At 36.7% G+C, this 11,891-nt stretch overlaps 1 protein-coding gene across 6 annotated transcripts in view; it reads left to right on the top strand.

The window, feature by feature from the left end:
* utrn (utrophin) overlaps positions 1-11,891 on the top strand; it is a 184,221-nt gene that overhangs the window by 3,578 nt on the left and 168,752 nt on the right. The window contains exon 1 of one of the 6 annotated variants that reach the window (XM_024290460.2): positions 7,687-7,776. The exons of the other annotated variants lie outside the window; for them this stretch is intronic. Within the exon in view, the coding sequence (XP_024146228.1) occupies positions 7,758-7,776 (19 nt within the window). The 5' untranslated portion in view covers positions 7,687-7,757. Of the gene's footprint in view, positions 1-7,686; positions 7,777-11,891 lie in introns of those variants that run through there. 6 annotated transcript variants of the gene reach the window in all.

The following is an 11,891-nucleotide window of genomic DNA, read 5'->3' as shown; positions in this document are numbered from 1 at the left end:
ACAAAACAAACAAAAAAGGCCTAAATTAGCCAAAACAGCTAGCATGTAAATATTAGCTTAACTAAAAATGGACTAAAACAACTGAAAAAAGCCTAAATTAGCCAAAATAGTTGGCATGTAAATATTAGCTAAATTAAAAAATGGACTAAAACTGAAAAAAGCCGAAATTAGCCAAAACAGTTAGGATGTAAATATTAGCTAAACTTAAAAATGGACTAAAACTGAAAAAAAGCCTAAATTAGCCAAAACAGCTAGCATCTAAATAATAGCTGAACAAATAATTGAATAAAAACTGAATAAACCCTAAATTAACCAAAACAGCTAGCAATTAGCTGAAATATTATCTAAACTCCATAACCTTCCTTAAAAGAAATACCCAAATTAGCCAAAACAGCTAGTATATTGTAGCTGAAATATTAGCTAAACTCTAATATAGCCCTAAAAGACTGAAAAAAAGCCCAAATTATCTAAAACAGCTAGCATGCTAACATTAGCTAAACTCCAAAATTGACTAAAAAAAGAAATAAAGGCTAAATTGGCCAAAACAGCTAGCATGTAGCTCAAATATTATCTGAACTTCAAAATTGCCAAAGGAAATCTTAATAAATATCAAAATTGTAAAAAAAAAAAAAAAAACTAGCAGAATGTCTATTTTCAACATAATTATGAATAATAAAAAGGCAGGAATATTATTCCAGAATAAATCAAATTAAACCTTAAATGACTTCCAATATTTTACTCTCCATAAAAATATATTTGTCAAAATTATACAAGTTAGAATTAAATCCAAGATAACATCAGGACATAAACAAAAGTAGAATGATCTGGAGGGCTGAATAGAATTACCCGGTGGGCCTGATCCGGCCCCAGAGCCTTAACTTTGACACATGTGCCATGGGGGGTTCAGTTGAATTCCACTGTGCTGATGGAGTTTGAAATTTACAGCGTTCGCCTCCGACCTCGCTGCTTTTCTTACCGATTTTCAGGTCGCTCTGGCAACCTTCAAAACAACACGGAAAATTCAGCTGGAAGAAAGGAGGCCAGTGGCATCCTTAAGCTCAAACTGTGTGTAGCTGTTGATTTCTCAGAAATATGCATGTAATTATGTTGTTTGAATTAATTCTAAAGTTAAAGATAGAGCGTGACCCCTGAGGCTTCAGAATAATGGGAGCAGTTGCCTCTAGGGTAGATAAACTCTTTGAGTTCTTTTTTATGTGACAGATCCTGTAATGTCTTAGAAATGCTGTTTGTCTGCAGTCAGGACAGTTTTGTCTGCTTCTAACCAGCACACAAAATTAAAACATTTGAAGCTAAAAGTGAAATCATAAGAAAAGGATTGTTCAGCTTTTATAGTCGCAGATAGAAACACAAAATTTGACTATTTCTTTTGTCAGGATTTTCACAATAAAGTACCTCCAACTGTAAATTGTTTTTTATTTTGGCTGCTATGAATCAATTAAAAACAATTGCCAAAATGTAAGTTGGAATAATTTGCTAATTTAAAGACCTCCTCCAATGAAAATGGTACTTTTGATGTTTTTTAGCATGTTTTTGTAGCTTTTTTTAATCAAGAAAAGTAAGCTTAAAATTGTATTTCTTTATTTATATTGTTGTGAATCAGGAGCAGATGAGAAAAAGCTCAAAACTGTACAGCTGGATAGCTTTGATATTGCTCGTCATTTATAGTAATATTAGGTTGGGGTTGTGAGGGGCTTGTGGGGGAGCATGTAAACTAAGGGATGATGGGAAGCGAGGGCAGGCTTAATCTGTGGCAACAGCTCCGCCCACGACTCGGAGGCAAATTTCCAAGGAAATATTTTTGCTTTGCAAAAAACTATTTCCTAGAAAGCGACAGGTTTGTTGGTCGTTGATGTATTGGAGGGGATCTCAATTTGATCTATAGAGGCGAAATATTGTAAAAAAATTGCTTTTTTACTTTTATTTATTTTTTACAAAAAATGACACTAAAAACGAAAAATACAAAGTATTTAAATTATTTAAAATTCATTAATAATTAGATTTTTTTTTATTTTTTTTTTGCTTTAACAGACAGAAGTGTGTTGGTAATCAAACAGAATTTCTTAAAGTCAGTGTTAACTTTAAATGGACTTCTATGAACTTTTTTGTGGGAAAGTTCTCCTTGGATTACCTTTTAAACCTCAAAGGAAAGCTGGTGTGAGTGCGCTCTCATCGTCAGCATCTGGGCTGTAGTTTAACCACTCAGTTGAGCAATCCCAAACCGTCCTGCCCCTCCCTTTTTGTCACTTGCACTTGTCGAGCAGCTTTTAAAAATCCTCGCATCTCTCAGCTGGGTGTGACACGCCGCGCATTGTCAGGAATATTATTGTTTTCGATCCGTGTTTTTGAAGCCCGTGGGTGTGGATCGTTTGTTACCATACTCGCTCCGCTACATGTCACTAAAACTTAATTCCAGCCTCGGCCCTCGATCTGCAGCAGGGCGTACCGAGTGTTTGGACGGGATCCAGCTGCTGTGTATGTGTCTGCAAAGAGAGACAAAAAAATAAATAAATAAGGGGTTGAGCTTGTTTTGAAATTTGAAGGACTTCTGCTTCACGAAAAGGTTGATTTGTCCAACGTTCAAAGAGCGTTTGCTGTCGGCGTTTGATCAAATTGTGTCGCCTGAGGTAAAACAAACCAGAATTTTTTTCTCCTGCAGTGACAGAAGTGTTTATAGAAGTCTCGCTGCTTTTGAGATGAAGCATGGGAATGCAGAATCCAGAGCTGGAAATCTGGGAATGGAGACTGCGGCCAAAACACCCCCCCTTCCCGTGGGAGTGGCTCTCCCTCTGGGGTCCATGTGCAGAAACTACCCAGATCCTCCACCCAGCGCAGATGACATTCAGACTCCTCGGAAGACGGCAGAACATGAGCTTTCTTATGTCCTTTTCCAGGAAAAACCTCACTTTCTCCTTCCTCCTGTTGGCCATGTGTCCCACTCCACCTTCTGACCCTTCACATGACAGAATTTACTAAACTCGAGGAACAAGCCGAGCTTTAGGGGGGGGAAATGTTTTAGTTAACTCTTTGTAGACTCTTTGAACCTGACGACAGACATGCTCCTAAAAGAATACTTTTCTCAAACTTGATCTGTGAAGGAAGCTTCAATCTGATCAGGATTTTGTATTGATCAGGAAAAAGGAACACTGAAAAGTCACTGACTTTAAAAACGGAGAATTTCCGCGGAACACAAGAGGGAATGACGTTTCTCGTTGATTCCAAGCCAGCTGGCTTGTGTGAACAGTAATTTGTACCAGATTTGCTGTAATAGTCACTGCAATTATTGGAAAATTGACTGATTTTCTCTATATCTTACCAGAAGTAAAAACGGTGCTTTCCTTCTGCAAAGGTGATGGACTCACTTATTGTTGCAGATCCATTAGCATAAGCTAAGTTTTCCTTGTTGTCATACCTGGGTGTTCTTCTCACCTGAGCTGGAGTTCCAACTGGCAATGCCACTTCCAGATCCAAGCAGAACGTGAATAAGTCCAGGTTCTGTTCAAAGACCAACTCTGATCGTCTCTTGATCTATTGTAAAAACATCCCGAGTTGTCTTAAATGCAACTATGCAGTTTTTATCCCACATCAAAATAAATTTTTAGGACAGTTTCTCCCATTGGTACAAGCTTGTGGCCCACCTATCGTATTTTCTACATCACAGATAAGCTCTTTGCAGATGATGTTGTCCTGTTGGCTCCACTGTGGTTTGCAGCTGAGTGTGAAGTGGCTGGGATGAGGGTCAGGACCGCTAAGTCTGTGGCCATGGTTCTCGACAGGAGAAAAGTGGAGTTCTCCTGCCTCAGGTGGAGAAGTTTAAATATCTTGAGGAAATCTCGAAGCATGAGATTGACGGGCAGCGTCCACCGTTTTGCGATCGTAGCACTGGTCCATTGTGGTGAAAAGGGAGTTGAGCTTACTAGTCGATCTTCGTTCCAGTACTCCCCTATGAACTCTGGATCGTGACCGAAAGAACAAGATCCACTACAAGCGGCTGAAACTAGCTTCCCCCGGGGGGTGGCTGGGTGCTCCCTTAGAGATGAGAAGCTCGGTTATCTGGAGAGAGCTCGGAGTAGAGCCGCTTCTCCTCCACATTGAGAGGAGCCAGATGAGGTGGCCCGGGCTTCTGATCCAGATGCCTCCTGGATGCCTCCTTGGAGAGGTGTTCCGGGTATGTCCCATTAGGCCAGGGGTTGGCAGTCTTCAACAGTAAAAGAGCCATTTGGGCTCATTTTCTACTGATTAAAACCTAGAAGAAGCCACACAGTCTTACTATAGTCTTAGGAAATTTGTATTACCTTCAGTTTTTTAATAATAAAAATGAATTATGTCTATTTTTTGGCACGAACAAAAGCAAAAATATAAAACGAACCGAGCCCAAGACGCGCTAGAGAGACTCGGATGGATAAATAAGCTAAGATTTGATTGAAGAAATACTCATAATATCATTTTTTTAGATAAATGTCACAAAAACGCAATTTTCCTCAAGTTGGGTTTAATTTATCGAATATTTCACACCTTGATTGAGTTGGTTTCCTATTGCACTTGTTAGCAGGGGTTCAACTTGAACTCTTCATCACTTTTCCTGCCAAAAAAAGTAGTGACAGCTTCTTTATGAGGAGGAGGCTTTAGTTCCTTGAACCATTTTTACGAGAAACCTTCACTTAAGATTCATAATTAGGCTTAGAAGCTGTTTTAGTTTGTAGTTTCCATGAATAGAGTAAAATGTGACCAGAACAGCCTGGGTTGCTTTAGGCGGAGGAAAGTGGTTCGATCCACTTAGACAGGAAGTTAGTGGCGAGTTGTCAGAACCCTCAAAGCTTTTACTTTTCTATGGTTTTGTTCCTTCCTGTCCAGCTCACAGTTGGGACCGTTTTAGACTGCTGCACATCTTTTTTTTTTCCTATGTCGGCACACAATTCCTTTGAATCGATCGCACAAAAGCTCACCTCTGGTTTCATCTCGCTGCGGTCCCATCACCCCGAACAAACCCACCCAGCCAGCACCCTCGCCGAGCGCTCTCACCTCTGCTTCCTCTTTGTTTGTCTTCCTCTACCACCTCCTTGTCTTCCTGTTCCGGCGTCATTTCTTTATTTCTTTCTATTCCTTTTTTTCTGTTCCGTGTCTCAAATAACCTGCTTTTTCTGACATGAATTTGAGTAAGTGGATGTCATGGAGGAAGCGGAACTTTTTCAGGAGGAAGGGAAAGCACGAGAATGGTACAGAATTGGGTAAAGTTCTTTTCCTGTACTTAAAGAAAGCAGACAAACTGTTGTTTTTGAAGTACCATACGTCAGTTTTTTGTGTAGCTAGAAGGGCTGCCACAATTAGCATATACAGTCTATGGTCAAACTTGTAAAATTGTTTCTATAAACTTGTAAAAGTGTTTCTATAAATTCGTAAAATTGTTTCATCAAACTTGTAAAAGTGTTTCAGGTAAAGGGATTTTTGTTTTGCACCTCCCGGCTACCGTAATCCACACAATCTCCTTTCTGTATGTTTTTAGCACATAAAAACTCAATCACACTTAAGTGATTTCATCAATCTTGGTATCAAAATGTTCACCTCATTCAGGACATTCCTATTTGTGTTTTTGGTATTCATAAATTTGATAGTTTTTGAAATATTGAGCAAAATGGCCCCATAGGAAATGAATGAGAAAGTCTTCACATTTCAACATTTTAAGTAGATTAACAACAAGACTTTAAATATATTCATGGGCTATGTTTTCATCTTTTTAAGTAATTTTCAAGAAAATGTGGAGTATACCAAGTATTTTAGCATCATGCTTTTGGCTAATTTGTTTTCCACTAGGGGTTTTTAGGCTAATTTATAGTTTAGCTAATATTTTAGCAACATGCTAACGTTTTTGGCTAATTTGTTATCCACTGAGTTTTTAGACTAATTTATAGTTTAGCTAATATTTTTGCAACATGCTAACGTTTTTGGCTAATTTATGTACTGAGTTTTTTTAGGCTAATTTAGAGTTTGGCTAATATTTTAGCAATATGCTAACGTTTTTGGCTAATTTGTTATCCACTGGGTTTTTTTAGGCTAATTTAGAGTTTAGCTAACATTTTACCAATATGCTAACGTTTTTAGCTAATTTGTTATCTACTGAGGTTTTTTTTAGACTAATATAAAGAGTTTTCTTTTATCAACAGGCTAAAGTTTTTGACTCATTTATTTTTTGAGGAATTGTAGGCTATTTTGGAGTTTAGCTAATGTTTAAGCAACGAGCTAGCCTTTTTGGCTAATTTGGCATCACTAACATTTTTGGGCTAATTTTGAGTTTAACTCATATTTAACCCTAGAAAATTTTCGCTATAAAAAGTTACACCATCACTTTTGCTAAGTAATTTTTACCTGATATGTAAAATACCCAATAAAAGTATTTCTCATAAAAAATAGATTAAGATAGGACAACACATGATAAATTAGAGTAGTTTTCTTTTATTTCAAACTGTGCTTTATGCAATAAAGTGGGGAAAAAAGCATAGGAACATCCTAAAAAGATGGTTGAAAATGACTGAAAAATTAGCAATTTGAGAAGAAAAAATTCCTAAAAAAATAAATAATGATGCAGTACACTTGGTCCTCTCATTCCTGGGACATGTGAGACTTTACCCAGGGATGCAACAAATTTAAAATAATGTAAATACTTTTGCTCGGGTGAAAATCACCCGGCAACAGTGCTCTAGAGTTGAGCAACACACTAAATATTTTTGATAAATTGACATGTATTTGGGATTTTTAAGCAATTTTACTATTTTTTTTTTCAAAAAAATAGATCAACTTCAGCGGTCTTTCACAGTTCTTTCACAAAATCTCCAATCTTTTAGCAAATTTAACATTTTGCATTTTTAGCAAATCCTGCCAGCAATTAAAGAAAATTGCATCGCCATCTTCAGCAAAAAGCATTCACACTAGCATTATCACAGGTAATGCAACTTTTTAAGTTATATTTGAAACAGGGAGATCAAAACTTTAACTTTTGTGAAAAATAGTTCCTTTTTTCAGATGCTGATTTGTCTTAAATGAAGGACAGAGGCTGCACGATTCCTTAAAAGTTTAATAAACTGTCATCTTCATTGTCTGTATTTTTAGTTAGTTTAAAGCAAATGATAGTTAAGATGTGTGCTTTACATTTACTTTGCACATGAGCCGATTTGTCGACTATTTGGAAAAAATTGATCAGTCGACTTTTGAAATAATTTGTGGCAGCCGTAGTTGGTAGAAGAAAAAAAAAACTATCTTTAGTGTCAATTTTAGAAACGTTTCTGCAAGTTCTCGAGGATCTTTTGCAGTCTCTTCACTTTTACTATAATAATAAACTCTTTCTGCCCTTATTGTTGCCTGGAAATCAGAAAAACAGAATCTTAATTTCCCTCTCCTTTCCCATCGAGTTCTCAATCTGATATGCTTTTGTTTTCCTGCTCATCCTGTGATGGCACTGAGCGATGGTGCCAAAGCATTTATCTGTGCACGCTCCGTGTCCCACCGTGCCGCTCTCAGGCTTGCCCTGTCCCGTTCCGCTCGCCTCCAATCCCTTTCCCCTTTCCATCGACGGTGCCCCCTCTTTCCCTCCCCTCGCCCTCTGCTGCCGCATACTTCCCATCCGAGTCTGGTCAAGGAGGCAGAGGAGGCAAGGGAAGCGGGAGTTTTTCGGAGTGTGATCCTCCTGTCTTTTTTCGTTTTATGGTTCGCTGGTTCCTCTCTGTCATAGAGGCTGATGGGAGAAAATGGCAGAAAAAGTCAGAGGTAGGAACTCGACGGAAGTGATGGATTCAAAGCGGAGATGCTGGAAACCAATTTGGACTTTTGGAGTTCTTGCAGAGTCAAGTTAGGATGTTGGGAAGTTTTACTTCTATTTATTATTCCATTATTATGCCAATGTCAACATAGAGATCCTTTTTCCTCTCTTTCAAAAGCAAAATCTTTCCTTTAGAGATTTTCCAAGTTCCAAATTTGGAGGGTTTTGACATATTTTTTCACCTTTCTCGGCTCCTTTATCTCTAATTACAGCGTTCCGTGCTCAATCGTGCATTCATAATGGGTTTGAAGTAAACTACAATAAATGCCCTCTTGGGGTGCTCCGTTTTATCCACCAATTCCCAGATTGTTGTGAGCGAATGGTGTCAACACGGCATCGCGGGGTGGGACATGCTGGAACAAGTGACAAGCAGAGGAGAGGTGGGAGGCATGCCTGGGAATTGTAGGAATTCAGTGAATTCCTTTCAACCTACGAAGGAAAAACATGACACATCTCTGCGAATGACTGTTATTGGGTTCTTGGCTGGTTTGTTTCTGGTTTTTGCACTCGTGTCTTTAAGGGTGCAGAGATGGAAAAGTTGATTTATGCAGAAATCCACTTTTGTCATCACTTCTGTGCAGAATTTGCACCTTTAACTACCCAGAAAATCACCCTAAAAAGTTTTTTCTGCTGCTTATGGAGCCCCTAAAGATACATTGTATTAAAAAAATGTTTTTTTCTAAAAGTACATAGGGTCTATATAAAAAAAAGAAAAAAAAAATTCAAGTATAAAGTAAATTTCTGGTTAGTAACACGTGCACATCAGTTACTATCATAGACTGTTATTTTTATATATAGTCTATGGTTGTTTGGTGTGCACCTGTTACTATCCAGATTTTTTTTTTTACTTTAATTTTGAGAAAAAAATAATCTTGTTAGTAATGAGTGTGCACCAGATAATAACTGGAAACTTTTTTTTCCCTAAAAATTGAAGTAAAAAAGTAAATAAAATTCTAGCTACTAACTGGTGCACACGAGATAATATTTTTTAGAATTGTTTTTTACTTCAATTTTTTGGAAAAAGAATGTTTTTGTTAGTAGCTGGTGCACATCAGATAATAATAATAAAAAAAAAAGTAAAAAAAAAAATTCTAAAAAATACTATCTGTTGTGCATCAGTCAGTAACTAGTTTTTTTACTTCAACTTTTTTTTTTTTTTTTTACATCAGTTTTTTTTTCTTCCGTGTCGCTTTGGAGTCTCCGTACCTTGGGGATTAATACACAAAATGGCTATTTTTAAAAACATGTTTTCTTAATGTTTCCTGCCATTTGGTTGAGCAGACAGTTAAAGGCTTTTTTATATTTTCTTACTTGATTTAAAGCAAATTGCTTTAATTCCAAAAATTATTCTTTTTTTTTTCTACAATCATTTCTCTGCAGCTTTTCTCGTGTTCATCCGTCAGTTTTACCAAATTCCTCAAGAAACTCTTCTGGACTAAACTTGTTGCTACTAAGTACAGATCTGTTAAAAATAACCGCCACTCGCTGCTTGAGCAAACATTCTAAACTTCTCCCCGGGGTTTGGAGTGCGAGCGAGGCTGTCGTGGAAACCCTCACGGTTTGTTTGGTTTTCACCTCCCCTTCCCCACACCTCCCTGCTGCTGTGTGGTCGCCGGCTCTCCACCTGTGTGAAGGAAGGAGGAGTCTGGAGCTGTTTGCTCACGAGTCCACTCTGTGTTCTCAGCTGGTCACGGACATTCTCGTCACTCCTTCATAAGCCTCAGAAAAAGATTTTTTTGAACAGAAATGTTCTCTTTGTTTAAAGAAAATCTTTCAGACAGGTCCTGATGTTGTGACAGAAAGCTGAGGTTAATGTTCTCACATGCGCTCTTGCCTCACAGACCTTGTGGTGTCTGTTCATTTTTAACTGATACGATATCTCTGTCATATGACCAAGTGACCCATAAAGATCTTTTTTTTTTTTTTTTCTGGAAAACCCCAAAACTTGTGATGCATTTATTAAGATTCAAGTGTTACAAACAAAAAAATATTATAGTGGAAGATTTTTTAATTTGATAAATAAAGAAATAATGTAAATTCTTCCAATTTTATGTTGACTTTAGAGATTTTCTTCTGTCAATAAGCATGTAGAGGTTATCTTTGAAACCGTATCCACATTTTTTGATGTGACCTTTGCCTCTTTTTAGGCATTTTTTGTATAAAAAAAAATAAATAAAATATTTTAGGGTAAAAACAGTTCTTATTTATTTGCATTTTCAACTCATTTATATTAAAATATACAATATATAATTTTTTTGTGCAAAAAGTCAATGTGATTCCATTAGAATTTAATTTTTCAAGCTATTAGTCTGAAGTGTTGCTGTCTATAAACCTTAATAAGAATTCTAAGAATATCAAAATCACCTTTTCTAGGCAACTTATTAAAATTGTTTCTTTGATAGAGGTTTCTGGTCTCTAAAGTATATTTTATATATTTTTAAAATCCATCCATAAATGTCATTTTTTTTCTAATATAACAGAATCTTTGACCTTTGACCCTTAAAGTCCCACCTCCTGATTTAAAAAAACAACAAGTTTTTGTTGTTGATGTTATTGTAATCATTAAGGCATTCATTTATAAACTGTAACTGTGAATATTTACAGTATTGTGGTATTACGTTTGCTATATGTAGTAATTGAAAGCAGCATTGAAAAGTTCCTTTCAAAATAAAATCCTTCCTGCTGCAGCAAATTTACTTGAATTAAAGACCCAAAAAAAGAAATTCAAAAATGCACATAGTTAATTTCACAATAATATTAACCTAAATTGAAAAATATAATGAACTTTAACTAATTAGCTTAATTCTTTAAAGCCACATTTGAGGGATAAAAGAGCCTTTTATTATACATAATCTAATACCATCAACTTTAAAAGTGAAAGCCTCACTACTTTTACACATTTGTTCATGTTATTAATCTATTTGTTGTTATTGAAGCTATGGATTAGTGTGCTGACACGGGACAGACTCCTCTTTGAGGGAATCATTCGCTGTTTTTCCGCTGCTCCTCATTCGGGGACATGCAGGCTTTGATCTGTCCAGCAGTTCGACATTCCTGTGCTCTGGCGAGTCGGTGCAGCAGACAGATCAAGGTGGGTGGGTGCGGGGGGGAATGGGATGGTGGTGGCATTGTGCATGAATCAAGTTTATTGTGCTGCCAAGAAGGACAGTAAGGAGAATCGAGGAGGCCGAGCAGACCGGCTCCTCAGATAGAGCTGGATGATCGTGGAGCCACAAACTATTATTTTAATAGTCGACTATTCAGCTATTATTATCTCCGATTAGTCAACTAATCGAGTCATGGATGTAAAGCACACATCTTAACCATCATTAGCTTTAAACTAGCTAAAAACTAGAAATATAGCATTACCTGTGATAATGCTAGTGTGAATGCTGGAAGCTGAATTTGGGTGCTGAAGATGCTAGTGCTGATAGCTGAAGATTCTGAAATTGATAACTAAAAATCTAAAGCTAATGACTGAAAACGCTGAAGCTGATAACCAGCTAAAATATTGTTAAATGCCAAATTAGAATAAAAAACTGAAATAAGCCAAAGTTAGATAAAACAGCTGGCATGCAGATGAAATATTAGCTTAACTCCAAATTAGCCTAAACAAAAAGCCTAAATCAGCCAAAATAGCTAGCATGTAGCTGAAATATTGGCTAAACACCCAAATAGCCTAAAAAAACAGAAAAAAACTAAATTAGCCAAATTAGCTAGCATGCTGCTGAAATATTAGCTGAACACCAAAATAACCTAAAAAACAAAACAATAAAGCATAATTTAGCCAAAATAGCTAGCATTCAGCTGAAATAGCTAAACTCCAAAATGGCTTAAAAGACAAAAGTCCTAAGTAGCCAAAATAGATGGCGTACCACTGAAATATTAGCTAAACTCCAAAATAGCTTAAAAGACAAAAAAAGCGTAAGTTAGCCAAAATAGCTAGCGTACAACTGAAATATTAGTTAAACTCCATAATAGCCAAAAAAAAACAACTGAAATATTAGCTGAAATATTAGCTAAACACCACAATCGCCTAAAAAACAAAACAAAAAAGCCAAAA

Source organism: Oryzias melastigma, linkage group LG24 (genome assembly GCF_002922805.2).
Source record: "Oryzias melastigma strain HK-1 linkage group LG24, ASM292280v2, whole genome shotgun sequence".
Lineage (NCBI taxonomy): Eukaryota > Metazoa > Chordata > Actinopteri > Beloniformes > Adrianichthyidae > Oryzias > Oryzias melastigma.
Note: the sequence above shows the minus strand (reverse complement) of the source record. Positions and strands in the feature narration are given on the sequence as shown.